Genomic DNA, 18,123 nt, shown 5'->3' on the forward strand with positions numbered 1-18,123 from the left:
ATTCTGACATTTTTGACAGTTTTAAAATGGATTTTGTGGGGGGAAAATTGTCAGAGGTATTTATTCTGGCATTTTCATTAGCAATACTCCTATGGTTTATTATGTATTTTATGATCTTCTAAAGTGACTGTCATATCATAGTCCTTTGTCACTGAAATCAGACATAAGTCGACATGGCAGCATCCATGTACACCTTGCTAGTAATGATAAGGGATTACCATTTGAGAATATTCTTTAAGTGATACCATTTTAGCAAAACTTACCTGGTTCTGTTGAGCTTGTGAGCTTAATAAATAGGTATGAATCAAAACTTATGATTCAAAGGAAACAGAATTTAATAAATACACAGAAACTATCAACTTGAAGAGATTTGTATCTAGGACTACTATTTGCTCTCTATTATTTGAATGAAACTACATTTTTGTCAGAAATAAGTGCACTTTTCTATTTTCATAAGTTTTAACATTTTAACATTTACTTCAAGCTTTAGATCTTGTTATGGTGATCATTTCCTACAGCCTCATTTTTTTAAAAAAATGTTCTTGAGAACTGATATTATCTTACTGTTAAAATGCTCCTTTTTTGGTTCCTTTGAGCCAATTGGTTACTCTGTAGCATGCAACAGGATTTATGTTTCTCCTGCTCACATTGAGCTCCATTAATCACTCAGAACTTGGGAAGTGGATGAAGTGCAAGGCTGCCCATCAATGGTTGAGGAAAGTGAGACCAAAAATTCTACTTTATCTTTCATGAAGATCAAGGTTGATGGAATTCACTGCCAAAGTTATTGGATTTAGCTCTCGAAACCTTGATTCATGGTTTTTGTTGCTTTCATATTTTATATACCTCCTTTTTTGTCATCAAGCTTGGGATTTCATTCCAATACTTACCCAGTAATGGAGAAAAAGTGTTTTTAAAAGTCTTCTAATATAAGCGTTTAAGGTTATAAATGAAATTATGCTATTTATGTTATTTTATCATTTTAATAATTAACCCTTTTCACAAGATTGTTATGCATGTGTTTTAAAGACATGTTATGCATTGACTTTTATGAAGTCAGGCACAACATGGGAATTTAAGAATCATATAAATAAGCTGAAACGAGTATGGTGGAGAGATTAATAGAGATATGTGATGATAATGGTGATTATGTGTTTGCATGTGATTGAGGTATCATTAGGCTGTTGAAAGAAGTACGAGAAGTTTATGGAGAGAATATTGAATATATACTTTGTTGTCCAAGAGCTTCATGCAGTCTCTTCTGGATGGTTAGAGCTGTAGTAAAAGGGAGTGTTAAATGAGGGAATGGTCATGTGGAGAAAAGTTATGCTGTCAAAGATTTGCTTTTTTTTCTTAAACTCATAAACAGCCATGATGATAAATGCTCTCTGGAAAGCCAGGGAACAGTCCATAAAGTGACATTTTTCTCTAGGGAACATCTCCATCTGTGAATTAAAGAAATTCTATACTCATACTAAAGGAGCAAGGTAAAATGAAGAATGTACCAAAAAAATTGCTATTGTCACTAAGTTAAAATTAAACATAGAAAACAGATATTGCCATTGGGTGCATTTTGAACACTTTTTTTCCCCACACAGAAAAACGTTTATGACGAGAGCAGATGTTAAAAGATATCAAGCTGTTTCTGAATTTAAAACTTTGCTTTTTACTGTAACCTGAAGATTAACCTTTATTGAATGTTTAATAAAATACAGAATAATTTACAGGGCCATAACACATACCAAATGACAAAGTTTTTATTTATAAAACACTCTGTTTAAATATTTAAATAATTTATTCATATGTAAGTTGAAAAATATCACTGAAAAATACTACTTTCATTATTTAATAACAATGTGTCAAATCTGATTTTTAATGTCAAGTTTTTATAAAAATAGATATGAATAATTTAAGTAACTTCCTTGATAAATGAAAAGAATTTCACTGTGTATCTCATGGATGCTTTTTAGTAGTTGAATATTTATAAACAACAATTTAGAGCTGACTGAATGCTATTACCATTTGTATTGCTAATAATATTATTTAAACCTGAAACAATATATGCATATGGCTCATTATGCTTATTTGATTATTCACTTGCTTAACATTTGTTTACTTGCTGCAAGAGCCAACTAATGATAGTCCACTTGCATCACCATGCTACCAGCTCTTCATCTAAATTGTGTTTACATAATAATTCCAGGAAGTATATTCTTAGAATAATTGTGCGTTATTACAGTTATGTCTCTGACTATATTCATAAGCAATCATTAATGTCACTATTTGCTGCTTAATTAGGATGCAGTTTTGGAATAGGAGTAGGGAAGAGAGGTTACTTCCTTAGGTTTCATAATTTTACTGTTGATTGTTTTAATGATGTGACAATTAGATTTGATTTCCAATATGGCTTTAAAATACCACTGAATAACTTAGGCGGCTATGTCATCATAGTCATCACCATCATATTTCTCATTCCTTTGGACAGGGAAAGCACATGAAATAGAGTGGCAGAAAACAGTGGTTATATGCTAGAACCCACATAAGGCATCACAGGAAATCGATGAGAGCCCAGGGAATGTTCAACATTTATTTTACAGGCTTCTGAACCATGAGAGTCAACTGGTATTATCTGTACTGCAGGGCCTAGGAAAGCATCAGGGCTTAGAGTTGTTTCCATAATCCTAGGAAAAGCTGAGATTCTCTGATCCAACTTTTCCTGAACAAAAGCACAGTGAGCAATTCTCTTTTCTAAAGTTCTAAGAGTTGAAGAAGACAGAAAGAAACATGAAAAATGACCCAACTGTCAGAAACAGGTCTATTTTAAATAATAAACCTGGGCCGGGCACAGTGGCTCAAGCCTGTAATCCTAGCACTTTGGGAGGCCGAGGCGGGTGGATCACGAGGTCAAGATATCGAGACCATCCTGGTCAACATGGTGAAACCCCGTCTCTACTAAAAATACAAAAAATTAGCTGGGCATGGTGGTACGTGTCTGTAATCCCAGCTACTCAGGAGGCTGAGACAGGAGAATTGCCTGAACCCAGGAGGCGGAGGTTGCGGTGAGCCGAGATTGCGCCATTGCACTCCAGCCTGGGTGACGAGCAAAAATTTGTCTCAAATAATAATAATAATAATAATAATAATACACCTGAGGGGGGCTTCTGGCCAAATTAGGTCAAGAGCCCTCGCTCTCACAGACTAAGAGTATTTAAGGGTTCAGAGGGGGAGAGCTTATCACAGACTCTCCATGTTTTTGTGTCTCTTTGTCTTGCTTATCTGGGAGGGAGAGTTTTGTGTCTGTTTCCCTACATCTTCCTGTAGCTGCAGGCATACCCCTGGAGGCTGCTTTTACCCTACCTTAGTGTACCTAAAGGGAAAGGAATGTATTTATTAGGGCCCACTGTTTTATTTGGCCCTATTGTACGAGTGTGGTTTGGTGGTTACTCAAGAGACTTTCTCCACTTTCTCTATGCCTGAGCTGTCTTATCTACATTTTACTGTCTGCTCTTTCTGGCTGCTTGTTAGAAGTGATTTCCTTGAAATGCATGAGGTTAGGAGGGAGCTGGAACTTAAAATGGTGGTGTTTGTCCAAGATGATGGTACTCATGTTCTGTCAAAAGTCTTCATTGAATTGTTTATTTTGGTAGGCAATCCCAATAGTACCATATTTTCCCTAGATAACATCTTTGCAGCGATGTAACTTTCTATGTTAAATGTGATAAATTTGATTTTGAACTGTAGCCCATAACAATATTATAGGGAATATAATCACAGTTAGCTATTTCACTGGGCAACATAAAGAAGAAAAAATATCAGTCAGATAGTTTTCAAAAGTAAATGATACAGTTAAATTATTTGTTCTTTAAACATAAAAATATTAATCTAATGGGGATGTGAATCTGAATTATCACTTGGCATCTGAAATTTGCCAGTGATCACTCTGAATCTAACACGTTGTCTCGTTTCTTTTCTTTTTTTAAGTTTTATAGGTACATAGTAGGTGCGTATATTTATGGGGTATGTGAGATATTTTTATACAGGCATGCAATGCATAATAATCACATCATGGAGAATGGGGTACCCATGCCCTTAAGCATTGATCTTTTGTGTTACAAACAATCCAGCCGTAGTCTTTTAGTTATTTTTGAATATGCAATGAAATTACTATTGTCCATAGTCATCCTGTTATGGTATCAAATAGTAGGTCTTACTCATTCTTTATATATATATATATAAATATATTCTTTATATATATAGTATATATTTATATATATAAAATATATTAATATATATAGTGTGTGTATATATATAAATATATTCTTTATATATATAGTATATATTTATATATATAAATCAATATATATATAGTGTGTGTGTATATATATAGTGTGTGTGTATATATATATAGTGTGTGTGTATATATATAGTGTGTGTATATATATATATAGTGTGTGTGTGTATATATATATATAGTGTCTGTGTATATATATAGTGTGTGTATATATATATAGTGTGTGTCTATATATATATAGTGTGTGTGTGTATATATATATAGTGTGTGTGTATATATATATAGTGTGTGTGTATATATATAGTGTGTGTGTATATATATAGTGTGTGTGTATATATATATAGTGTGTGTGTGTATATATATAGTGTGTGTGTATATATATATATAGTGTGTGTGTATATATATAGTGTGTGTGTATATATATATAGTGTGTGTGTATATATATAGTGTGTGTATATATATAGTGTGTGTGTATATATATAGTGTGTGTGTGTATATATATAGTGTGTGTGTATATATATATAGTGTGTGTGTGTATATATATATAGTGTGTGTGTATATATATAGTGTGTGTGTATATATATAGTGTGTGTATATATATAGTGTGTGTATATATAGTGTGTGTGTGTATATATATAGTGTGTGTGTATATATATAGTGTGTATATATAGAGTGTGTGTGTATATATATATAGTGTGTGTATATATATAGTGTGTGTGTATATATATAGAGTGTGTGTGTATATATATAGTGTGTGTGTATATATATATAGTGTGTGTATATAGTGTGTGTGTATATATATAGTGTGTGTGTATATATATAGTGTGTGTATATATATAGTGTGTGTGTATATAGTGTGTGTGTGTATATATATTGTGTGTGTGTATATATATAGTTTGTGTGTGTATGTATATATAGTGTGTGTGTATATATAGTGTGTGTGTATGTATATATAGTGTGTGTGTGTATATATAGTGTGTGTATATGTATATATAGTGTGTGTGTATATATTTATAGTGTGTGTGTATATATATATAGTGTGTATATATATAGTGTGTGTATATATATATAGTGTGTGTGTATATATATATACAGTGTGTGTGTATATATATATAGTGTGTGTGTATTTATATATAGTGTGTGTGTATATATATATAGTGTGTGTGTATATATATAGTGTGTGTGTGTATATATATAGTGTGTTTGTGTATATATATAGTGTGTGTGTATATATATATAGTGTGTGTGTGTATATATATATAGTGTGTGTATATATATAGTGTGTGTATATATATAGTGTGTGTGTATATATATATTGTGTGTGTATATATATAGTTTGTGTGTGTATGTATATATAGTGTGTGTGTGTATATATAGTGTGTGTGTATGTATATATAGTGTGTGTGTATATATAGTGTGTGTATATATATATAGTGTGTGTGTGTGTATATATATAGTGTGTGTATATATATAGTGTGTGTGTATATATAGTGTGTGTGTATATATATATAGTGTGTGTGTATATATATAGTGTGTGTGTATTTATATATAGTGTGTGTGTATATATATATAGTGTGTGTGTGTATATATATAGTGTGTGTGTATATATATAGTGTGTGTGTATATATATATAGTGTGTGTGTATATATATATAGTGTGTGTGTATATATATATAGTGTGTGTATATATATAGTGTGTGTGTATATATATTGTGTGTGTGTGTGTGTGTATATATATATATATATATATATATATAGTACTTTCCCTCTCTTCTTTCTGACAGCTCACTTTCTCTCACTGGTTTCCAGAATGGATTTTATTTCCTCAAGTTTAAGAAGCAGAGTTTTCCTTCCGACAAATGATCAATATGACTGCCAGGTATTTGAAAACACACAGCATTTTAAATACCTTGTCATATTTGGGGACTTCTTTATCATAATTTTTTGGGTACTGATTGTCTTTCACAGATTACATTTTATTACTTCTCCAGCCAAGAGAGTGGCAAATTAATGGTTGGACTTCAAACTGCATGTGGAGGTCCTATTCAGCATTTACGGCAAAACACAGCTGCACTCCCAAATCAGTGGAAGAGAAATGTCATCAAAATCCAGAGTTCACAGAGATTTCAGGTATGTGTGTTCTATTCTCTAACTATGGCTTTGAAGAAAATATAGGATACAGATCTTCAACACCAGGTGATCTAGGTGACTGTCTCAGTGTGCCAGGGACTGAGGGGTTGACTTTCAAATGCTGAAAGTGGACATCTCACGTAATCTGGGATGGCTAGTCCCCCTCAAAGACACTTTTACAATAAGGTTTTAAATTTTATGTATTAAAACTAAAGTTGATATATTTTAACATATACTGATATATCAATAAAATACAACCTTTAATTTTCTCTTAATTTCTTGAACCCCCTCCATTTTCCTCTCTACTTTTCTTACTGTTCTGACTTCTCTTTCTTTTCATTTCTTCTTCTTTCCAGACTTTTATTATGCTTTTGAGAGAAGGGAATTATGGGTAATGAGGAAGGAAAATGTTTAATTTAAATACTAATTCCAAATGTTGTTGAAGTAGAATAATTGTCATATTCATTTCATAGATAAATTCAACACAGCCTTTATTTTCTAAAATAATTTAGAGAATTAAAGCCAATTCAAACTTATAAAAGGCAAAGTTATTTATGCAGCCTAATAAAACTTATGCATGGTAGAAATAATAATCTAATGATTATTACACGTTCTTGAAGAAGTGTTGCATAGTTTAACATTTGGGACAATCAAACAAAATTTTCCTGTTAAACATGAGATGTTAAAGCATTTTATTCCTTAAAAAATTATTTTCTAGTCCTGATCTGTGATCCAATTTAATCCAAGTAGATTTCTTTTATGATATTATTAGAATGATATAATAATTGATTTTATAAATTTGGCATAAATCAAATCATTTGTTATATGGTGGATTTAGCACTTGCTTAAATAGAGGGATTAAACTGGATTGAATTTTACCTTTGATTCTTTTGAGTGGCTAAGAGGGAAAGAACGGCTAAATGAACAGGATCTTCAGTGCAAAAGTTGAATTATAAAAATGACATAGTTTCTTAATTGCTTGGTCAGAAATCACTATAATTTCAAATTTTCAGCCTTTGATAAACTTAATGGGAATCAAAAGAAGTCTACAAAAAATCCCTTAACAGATGGTTAAATGACATGACTTCAGAGAAACTCTCACTGGAAACACTAACCAGAGATTGAGACTATACTCTATTGAAGTCAAATATCAGTGTTGGGGGTGCGGTGGTTGGGATGGCATCTTAAGCCATCAGGCACTTAAGTCTTTCTATGAACAATTCATTTATTTACTTAAGAAAGATTAATTTGCACCTCCTAAGATGTGGTAGGTACAACGAAGGGAAAGTTCTGTATACCATGTTAAGAGAAGATGATTGACAAGTGTTGGGTGGGGCTACTATGTGTCCCTGAGCCCTCAAGACATCTGTGGCTTTCAAGAGTTGTGGGATGCAGAATAAATAGTCCCTGAGTACCAATAATGTATTTAATTTTCTGTGGATACTCAAATGTTATTAACTGTTGGAGAAGTTCTTCATTTATTTCTTACACTTCTCTTCTTAATCTCCTGTGTCTGCTTGTCTTTTCTCAACAATGACAACAAAAGCAACAAAACCAGGCCAAGACTGCTTTTATGGAGATCGAGTCACATCGAGTAGACTCTGAAGGATGAACTTGCTGAAGTTCCATCTCTCTCCATTCTTGTGGAGATTTAATAACTGAGATGAGAATCTTATCTACCAGTCGACTCCATTATTATTTACACATCTTTTTCTGATGTGTATGGGAGTCTTAAACTACTTTTACCAAGCTTTGTGCCTTCTTAGACCTGCCTGTCTTTCAGTCAAGGTCTCTCTGAGAAGCATAAGAGATTAGAGTGTTGAGTAGAGCTGGAACTTGCTGTATCTTGTAGGTCAAACCTTTAAAATAACGTCCTTGTTTTGCTCAGCTTTCTATTCTCAAGTGATACATCTTGAGTTCTGATGATTAAATATGTGCAGTAGATCAATTAAAAAAAACGTAAAACTCCAGAATATGTAATATCCAGGGTGATTCTGCTGTAGCTGAGGCAGCAAGAATATTCACTTGAGTGCTTTAAATGTACCAGTGGCTTCAACTAAAGCAGATGCATGTGCAATATATTAATTTTATTTCCCAAAATACACTATTGCTGATGTGAAAATAGTGCATTTGCCTTAAAGGCTATGCAAAAATTAGGAGACCATATGACTCTCTCGGGATTCTTCAGCTACACCAGTCTTTTCGGATTGCAGGTATGCTTTAGTTCTATCCTGTCAGCAAGTGAGCAGATGTTCATTTGCTTTTGTTTGGTGGGCCACAGAGAAGTGCTGTGCTTGTAATGTAGCCTGCCACCATCTAGTATCTCATTCCTGAAAAGCTTTTGTGAGGGGCTTATTTGAGGGAATTCTGTAATCACCGACTTCAGACAATATCTGCTTCCTCATCAACTTATAAGCCTCTGAGAATTATTTCATTTTCTGCCATTCCCTTTCCATGCTGACTTCTAATAGTTTAAAAGCTATGCATCTTTCTTTTAAAAATACTCAAATAGGAGATTTCAATTCCAGCTGCTGGATCCCAGCTTAGCATGGGCTTTGGAGAAAGCCTCTGCAGCTGACGTTCACCTGGGGTCTTTGTTACCTCCATCTGTGAATGACTAGGTCTATCCTTTAATGAAATTGAAACAAGTTAATTTCTGAGGGAATACTATGCATAAACAAGGATTAGCATTTATCTACTTAGCAAAGAGGGAAGCCCTTCGGAGAGTTTCTGAAGATATTTATGGAATAATAATACTAAAATGTCTTGCGCACTTACTATGTGTAAGGCAGGATGTTTACTTCTTTGGATACATCATTGTATTGACCCTTCACAAAAATCCTCTAGGGTAGAAAAATGACTTACCCCATGGTTCATTGAGAATTACAAGCTTTGGAGAGTTATCCTACTAAGTCCCATAACTGCTTAGACTCTAGGGTAGTTTGATTTCAGATCTCACTGAGCCGTAATAATTTTTTTATTATGTTAAAGCATTACAGTGATTTATAATACATAGGGGGTAAAAAACCAACCCCTGGTCTGGTCAAATCTGTTGTGTCTGACTCATTAAATACTCCTTTGTCTGCTGTGCTGGATAAAACAAATTTAGGCATTGCATGCTGCTGGTTAATTGCAGTCACATTTTTTTAAGAAATTGCAGATATAAGCAATTATTTTTACCATTGTCCTAAAATATTCAAGGAGACAAAGAATAAAACAAACTAAACATACGGTAGAAATCTAGCCCCCAGCTGAAGTGAAACCTTCTGTCAGAGGCATTAGAACTAAAGGAACTCTATCTTGACAGAGGGCTGGGAAATGAGGCTGGGGCTTTCTGGGCTATTTTTCTGGAAAGCTAAATATTCCTAGCCTCTAGATGTTTACAGTTAAGGAAACAAATTGATAACATTTGCTAAACAGACCTAGACTTGGGAATGTCCTGGTATCCTGATATCTTGAGAACAGAAGCATCCCTAATTTTGCTTTAAAGATAATGATGTAGATTCTTGCAAAATATAGTCATTTAGAAAATTAATCCTTTATCACAAAGGATTGTAGCAGAGTATATCTCCCTGTTACCTTTTTTTAAAATCCTATTATACAAACAAGTATTGTACCTAGGGTGGACATGTTCCTCCTCTTACTTTGGGAATGCCCTGCTTTGACTATGGAGTAGCCATTCTTTTATTCCTCTACCACCTTCTTCTCCTCCCCTTTTCCTCCTCCTCCTCCTTCTTTTTTTTTTTTTTGAGATGAAGTTTCACTCTTGTTTCCTAGGCTAGAGTGCAATGACACAATCTCATTGAGAAACCTCCGCCTTCCTGTGTCAGCCTCCTGAGTAGCTGGGATTACAGGCGTCCACCACCACGCCCAGCTAATTTTTTGTATTTTTAGTAGAGGTGGGGTTTCACCATGTTGGTCAGGCTGGCCTTGAACTGCTGACCTCAAGTGATCCACCTGCCTCAGTCTCCCAAGGTGCCAGGATTACAGGTATGAGTCACCGTCAGTCATTTTAACAATAAGTCACAGAAAAATAATTGCTGGTCAATGTTTACGTAATGGCAGAAAATGTGCAATAGGATAGCATGAGTATGACATTTAAGGCAAGAGTGGGTAAGATTTAGAGAACCAAAGGGGAAGATGGGACACAACTGCAGAGGCCAAGAACTGGAGCTCAAGATGGAGAATGGATCCAAAAGCTGGTAAAGGCACAGTGATATGAACATATAGGAACTTGTAGGGAAGAATCCCGGTGAATATTGCTGCATTTCACTAACAGGTTCCCTATCCTATGCCAGATATCTGAGATACAGTGATGCCCCTACATTTCCTTTGTTTTTGAGAGTGTTTGCTTTGATTTCTTTGCACCTAGAATTGTCATGGTCACCCAAGTGCTTCTAGAGAGTGATATGTTTCCTATTGCAAGTTCTCTTTTATACAAAACACTGTGAGACAGTGATGTTCCTTGCTTTGTGTTTTTGTTTTGTTTTTCTTGTGCAGGTTGTTTTTCAAGGTCAAATGGCTTCAACTGATGAACAGGATAGAGTCATGGCTATTGATGATATATCTTTCAGTTCAGACTGTTTGCCTGCCAATGGTAAGAACTTTTTCTCTCATTTTGATCTTTACTGTATGTAAAGAATTCAGTGCAATTTAAGCATTGTAATGGATTTAATCTGCTGTTTTGTCTGATGTTTTCATGTGGGATATTTTTCATTGTTCTAATACATTGTGTAACGGGCTGGATCTATACTAGAAGGGAAGATTGGCTATTTTTCACTGACTGATGCTGAAAAGAACTGAATGGGATAATTTAGTCTCAGACTTGAAATCTTGTACCAATGTTTACAGTGGCTAAAGTTAAATCTCAACAAGAGAATGCTGTGCCTTCTAGGAGACTGGGAGAAAACTAGCCTCCGTAGATTTGAAATTGTCTTCTTGGACAATTCGTTTGATTATTCTGCTGAAAGATACAAAATGGAGAGTTATAATCTACTTTCTATTTTGACACATCACTAAGCCACATATATCAGATGCAAAATTTTATTTATATTGTTCCTTTGATTATATTAACTGAATGATAATCTATTTTTTATTTATATTATTCCAAAAACAATTCAATATTAAAATTATAATTAGAATAGCATAAAATATAAAGCATAATATAATAAAAAATAATCAGTCATATATATATTTCAGGATTTTATCTTTTAAAAATTTTGTTATATTATGGCATGATATAACAATAAAGATAGCTATCTTATAGATAAGGCTTCTTAGATCTAATTTGGTACAAGTATATGTTAGTTGTGGTAAATAATATTTCAAAACAAGAAAAGATGTCTTCATCTATTTAAGAGAGACCATAGGATCTTGATACTGTGCTTTGTTTTTAAAGAGTTTTATTTTATTTTCAGTTGATACATAATTGTACATATTTATGGGACATTATGTGATGTTAAACACATGTATACATTGTTTAATGATTAAATTAGAGTAATTAACTTATCCATTATCTAAAAAAATTATCTGTGTAGTAAGAACATTTGAAATTCTCTCTTCTAGTGATTTTGAAATAAACAATATAATATTGTTAACTATAATCACTCTACTGTGTAATAGAAAACCAGAATTTATTCCTCCTATCTATCTGTAATTTTATACTCATTCAGAAGTTTCTACACACACACATCACTCACACTATCCTCCCAGCCTCTGATAACCACTATTCTACACTGTACTTCTGTAAGATAGGCTTTTGAAAATTTTGCAAACGAGTAAGATAATATGGTATTTGTTTTCCTGTGTCTGGCTTATTTCACTTAATATTTTCTAGATTCATTCATATTGTCACAAATGATAGGCTTTTATTTTTTTTATGGTTAAATAAAAACGAATTATTTATCCATTCATCCACTGATGAACACTTACGCTGATTCCATACCTTGGCTATTGTAAATAGTACTGCAAAAAACATGGGAATGCAAAAATCTCTTTGACAGTGATTGAAATTATATCTCTTTCAGTTCATTTTTTTAAAAATAAATACCCAGAAGAGGGATTGCTGAATCATTTGGTAATTCTGTTTTCAACTCTTTGAGGAACCTCCATACTGTTCTATATAATGATTGTACTAATTTACATTTCTACCAACAGTATATAAGGATTCCCATTTATCCACATCCAAACCAGCATTTGTTAACTTTGACTTTTTGGTAATAGTCATTCTGACAAGTGTGAGATGATATCTTATTGTGGTTTAAATTTGCATTTCCCTGATGATTAATGATCCTGAGCATTTTTTTCATGTTCTATTTACTAGGCATTTTTCTGTTTTTTTCTGATAAATGTCTATTGAGGTTTTCTGTCCTTTTAAAAATTTGATTATTTGTTTTCTTGGTGTTACTTGTTTTAAGTTTCTTATGTATTCTAGGTATTAACTCCTTATCGAATACATAGTTTGCAAACATTGACTCCTATCCGTAGGTTGTGTCTTCACTCAGTTGTTCCTTTGTTGTGCAGAAGCTTTTCAGTTTCATGTAATCTTATTTTTTTCTATTTTTGCTTTTGTTGCTTATCCTTTGAGTTCTTATCCAAAAAAGTCATTGCCCAGACAAGTGTCATGAAGCATTTCCCTTAGGTCTTCTAGTACTTCTATAATTTCAGCTCTTATATTTAAGTCTTTAATCCATTTTGCCTTGATTTTTGTATCTGGTGAGAGATATAGGCCTAGTTTCATTATTCTGCATGTGGTTGCTCAATTTTCCCAGCAGAATTTATGGAAAAACTTTCCTTTACCCAATGTGTGTTCTTGGTGCCTTTGTCAATCAGTTGGTTGAAAATGTATGGATTTATTTTGGTATTCTCTATTCTAATCCACTGGTCTATGTGTCTGTTTGTATGCTAATACCATGCTGTTTTTTAAAGTATACTTTGAAGTCAGACTGCATAATGACTCAGCTTTGTACTTTTTGTTCAAGATTGCTTTATATATTCAAGATTTGTTGTGGTTACATAAATATATTTGGATTGGTTTCTCTAGTTCTGTGAAAATGTCAGTATTTTAATAGAGATCTTATTTAATCTGTAAATCGCTTTGGGTGGTAAGGACATTTTAACAATATTTATTCTTCTAATCCTTGGACATTGAATATATTTCCATTTTTGTGTGTGTGTTGGCTTCAATTTCTTTCATAATTTTTTTGTAAGTGTATTGTGGGGATCTTTTAGTTCTTTGCTAATTCCTACATATTTTATTTGTAGCTATTGTAAATTATGTCACTTTTATGATTTCTATTTTAAATAGTTTACTATTATAATTTAGAAATACTGTGGATTTTTATATTTTGATTTTATATTATATCACTTTATGGAATTTATTTATTGGTTCTAAATGTTTCTTTGTGAAATATTTAGGCTTTTCCGTATATGAGATCATGTTGTCTGCCAAGAGGGACAATATGACTTCCTTCTTATTGCCTGATTGTTCTGGCTGGGAATTCCAGTACAGTATTGAACAGAAGTGGTAATAAAAGGCATCCCTGTGTTATTCCATATCACAGATGAAAAGCATTCAACTTATCTCCTTTGGATTTTTTCATATATGGCCTTTATTATGTTGAGGTATGTTTTTTCTATACTTAATTTGTTAGATTTGTTACCAGGAAGTGCCATTAAACTTTATCAAGTGCATTTTCTGCATTTATTTAAATTATGTCTTTTTTAAAAATTCTGTTGATGTGATGTATCACATTTGTTAGTTGTATATGTTGAAACATCTTTCTATCGCAGGATGACTTCAACTTTATTATGGTGAATAATCTTTGTAAGTTGCTATTGCATTTTATTTCTTAGTATTTTGTTGGACATTTTTGCATCTGTGTTCATCTTGGATATTAGCCTGTAGTTTTCTTTTTATATTGTGTTCTTGTTTGATTTGCGTAGAAGGGTGAATCTGGCTTCACAGATTGAATTTGGAAGAATTCCCTCCTCTTCAATTATTTTGGGAATAGTTTGAAAAGAATTGTTATTATTTATTTATTTATTCTATAAGTGAAATCGTTTTCATATTTATGGGGTACATGTGAATTTGTTACATTCATAGAATGTATAGTGACCAACTTGGGATATTTGGGGTATCCATCACTTTGAGTTTTTATCACTTCTATTTGTTAGTAACACTTGAAGTCCTCTCTTCTAGCTACTTTGAAAGATAATATATGGTGTTGCTAACTATATACCTGCTCTGGCATCAAATATTGGGGCTTATCTAACTGTATGTTTGTGCTCACTATTCAGCCTCTCTTTATATTCCCTTCCCATCCACTCATCCTTCACAGCCTATAGTATCTATCACTCTATTCTCTATTTCCATTAGATCATTTTTTTTAGCTCTCACATATGAGTGAGAGGTTATGAGTTATTTATTAAAGGTTTCCTAGAATTTTGTAGTGAAGCCATCAGGCTCTGGGTTGTTCTTTGGTGGGAGACATTTTATTAATGACTCAATCTGTTCAGATTTTCTATTTCTTCAATTTTAGTAGGTTTTATGTGTCCAGAAATTTATCTGTTTCTTCTAGGTTTTCCAGTATATGATTGTTCATAATGGTCTTTTACGATCCTTTGTGTTTCTGTTCAACCAGTCAAAATACCTCCTTTTTCACCTCTCATTTTATTTGCACCTTCTATTTTTTTAACTTAGTCAAGCTATTATTTGTCAATTTTGTTTATCTTTTTAAAAAAGATTTTTTCTTTGTTGTGTTTTGTATTGTTTAGCCTCCATTTCATTTAGATCTGCTCTGATCTTTATTATTTATTTCATTCTACTAATTTCGAGTTTAGTTTCTTCTTGGGTTTTCTAATGTCTTGAAGTATAACATTAGGTTGTTTATTTTGGATCTTTCTAATATTTTGATTTAGGGATTTGTTGCTATAAGCTTCTTTCTTAGAATTGCTTTTGAAAATCCCATAGGTTTTGGTAGGTTGTGTCTCCATCTTTATTTGCCTCAAGAAATAATTAAATGTTCTTTTTAATTTCATCATTGGCTTATTTTGTTCTTCAGGGGTATGGTTAATTTTTAGTATTTGTATGCTTTTCTTTTTTTTTTCTTCTTTTTTAATTGCATTTTAGGTTTTGGGGTACAAGTGAAGAACATGCAAGATAGTTGCATAGGTACACATGTGGCAGTGTGATTTGCTGCCTTCCTCCCCTTCACCTATATCTGGCATTTTTCCCCATGCTATCTCTGCCCAACTCCCCATCCCCCCGTCCCTCCCCTATGCCCCCCAACAGACCCCAATGTGTAGTGCTCCCTTCCCTGTGTCCATGTGTTCTCATTGTTCAACACCCACCTATGAGTGAGAACATGCAGTATTTCACTTTCTGTTCTTGTGTCAGTTTGCTGAGAATGATGGTCTCCAGGTTCATCCATGTCCCTACAAAGTACACGAACTCATCATTTTTGATGGCTGCATAATATTCCATGGTGTATATGTGCCACATTTTCTCTGTCCAGTCTATCATTGATGGGCATTTGGGTTGGTTCTAGGTCTTTGCTATTGTAAATAGTGCTGCAATGAACATTCGTGTGCATATGTCCTTATAGTAGAACTATTTATAATCCTTTGGATATATACCCCGTAATAGGATTGCTGGGTCAAATGGAATTTCTATTTCTAGGTCCTTGAGGAATCGCCACACCTTCCACAATGGTTGAACTAATTTACACTCCCACCAGCAGTGTAAAAGTGTTCCTATTTCTCCACATCCTCTCCAGCATCTGTTGTCTCCAGATTTTTTAATGATCGCCATTCTAATTGGCGTGAGATGGTATCTCAATGTAGTTTTAATTTGCATCTCTCTAATGACCAGTGACGATGAGCATTTTTTCATGTTTGTTGGCCTCATGTATGTCTTCTTTTGTAAAGTGTCTGTTCATATCCTTTGCCCACTTTTGAGTGGGCTTATTTGTTTTTTTCTTGTAAATCTGTTTTAGTTCTTTGTAAATTCTGGATGTCAGCCCTTTGTCAGATGGGTAGATTGCAAAAATTTTTTCCCATTCTGTTGGTTGCCGATTTACTCTAGTGACTGTTTCTTTTGCCGTGCAGAAGCTCTGGAGTTTGATTAGGTCTCATTTGTCTATTTTGGCTTTTGTTGCCAATGCTTTTGGTGTTTTGGTCATGAAGTCGTTGCCTACTCCTATGTCCTGAATGGTTTTGCCTAGATTTTCTTCTCTTATTTATTACTATTATTATTCAACCCTAACTTTGTTCAAGCCCACATTTTTTTTTTCCTGTGGGATATTTTTCTCTTCCAATTTTAATGTATTTTACTCAACAATTGACTTCCAACAGATGATACTTCCATAAGGCCAGGTCTCCACTTCTCATAAATCCATCAGTAAGTCTTATTGCTTCCAGGACAGAATTCAAATATTTTATCATGACATCAGCTCATCACAATACAGCTCGTTGTCAGTATTCCTTCCCAATTCCCCCAAAAATTCCATACTCTGGCCAAAACAAATTACCTGTGAGTTCAGCCACACAGTGTCTTCTAATTCTTGGGTATTATGCAAACCTCTTTTCCTCTGTCTGACAGCCTCATTCCATTACTTTTCTTTTATTTTTTTTTCTTCTTCTCATTTTTCTTCTCCCTATCCTCTCCCCCTTCTCTTTCCCCTTTTCTCTCCCTTGCTTTCCTGTCTGTCCTCCCTGCTACATTTCTCCTCCCTCCTTCCTTCCCGTCCCATGGCCTCTTCCTCTCCTTTTTCCTCGATCTTTTCCCTTCTTCCTTCTTTCTTCCTTCCTTCCTTTTCTTTCTTTCTTTTTTTTATATGCCCTTCCACCATTTATACTCCCAGGCTGAGTTGAGGTTTCTTGTGTGGGGAGCTTTCCCTTATAGACAATCCTTCCACACTGCCACTACCACCACCACACACACACACACACACACACACACACACACACACACACACATTGATTTATCTCTATGACTAAATTCCAAGTGCCTTGATGCATAGTTCCTACCCTGTCTAATTCATGACTAAATGATTCACAAAGAACATGTGCAGCTATTCAAATGCCAAATATTTGGGATTTGGGATGATGACTTCATCCTTCTAAGATACATGTGCTCCATTCCACAAAAAAGCAGATTTAAGTAAAATATCATGGGAAGATGTTTTTAACCATACTTACATTTATGCTCAGTATATTATATTATTTCTAGGTTTTTATTTCAGTCTGAAAAATAAAGTTAGGTCCTCAAGGTATATTATGTGGCTTTATTGAAGAAGGAGTAATCTGGGCGAAGCATTTGCCATATTTTATTAGACATATGGGTGCTTTTGTCATATTATAACAAATATTGTATTTAGGAATGAGTGGACTTTTAAAAAGGAAATGAGTGGACTTAAGTTCTAACATAGCTACCTTTTGATAAGTCTTCTTGGTTTATAGAAATGATTGTTTAGGGGGCTGAGATGGATGGATTACTTGAGGTCAGAAGTTCGAGATCAGCCTGACCAACATGATGAAACACCATCTCTACTAAAAATACAAAAATTAGCTGGGTGTAGTGGCCCACGCCTGTAATCCCAGCTACTCGGAAGGTTGAGCCAGGAGAATTGCTTGAACCCTGGAGGCAGAGGTTGCGGTGAGCCAAGATTGCATGCCACTGCACTCCAGCCTGGGTGATAAAGC

General features: G+C 33.8%; 1 protein-coding gene across 3 annotated transcripts in view; it reads left to right on the forward strand.

Annotated features, from left to right (window-relative positions):
* MALRD1 (MAM and LDL receptor class A domain containing 1) overlaps positions 1–18,123 on the forward strand; it is a 619,714-nt gene that overhangs the window by 36,392 nt on the left and 565,199 nt on the right. For all 3 annotated transcript variants that reach the window (XR_013520422.1, XM_078332925.1, XM_078332926.1), the window contains exons 3-5: positions 6,075–6,169; positions 6,259–6,420; positions 10,921–11,017. Coding sequence is in view for 2 of the 3 variants with exons in the window: in XM_078332925.1 (XP_078189051.1) it covers positions 6,075–6,169; positions 6,259–6,420; positions 10,921–11,017 (354 nt within the window). In the remaining variant the exon portion in view is untranslated. The remainder of the gene's footprint in view (positions 1–6,074; positions 6,170–6,258; positions 6,421–10,920; positions 11,018–18,123) is intronic.

This window comes from Callithrix jacchus, chromosome 7, assembly GCF_049354715.1.
Source record: "Callithrix jacchus isolate 240 chromosome 7, calJac240_pri, whole genome shotgun sequence".
Taxonomy (NCBI): Eukaryota; Metazoa; Chordata; class Mammalia; order Primates; family Cebidae; genus Callithrix; species Callithrix jacchus.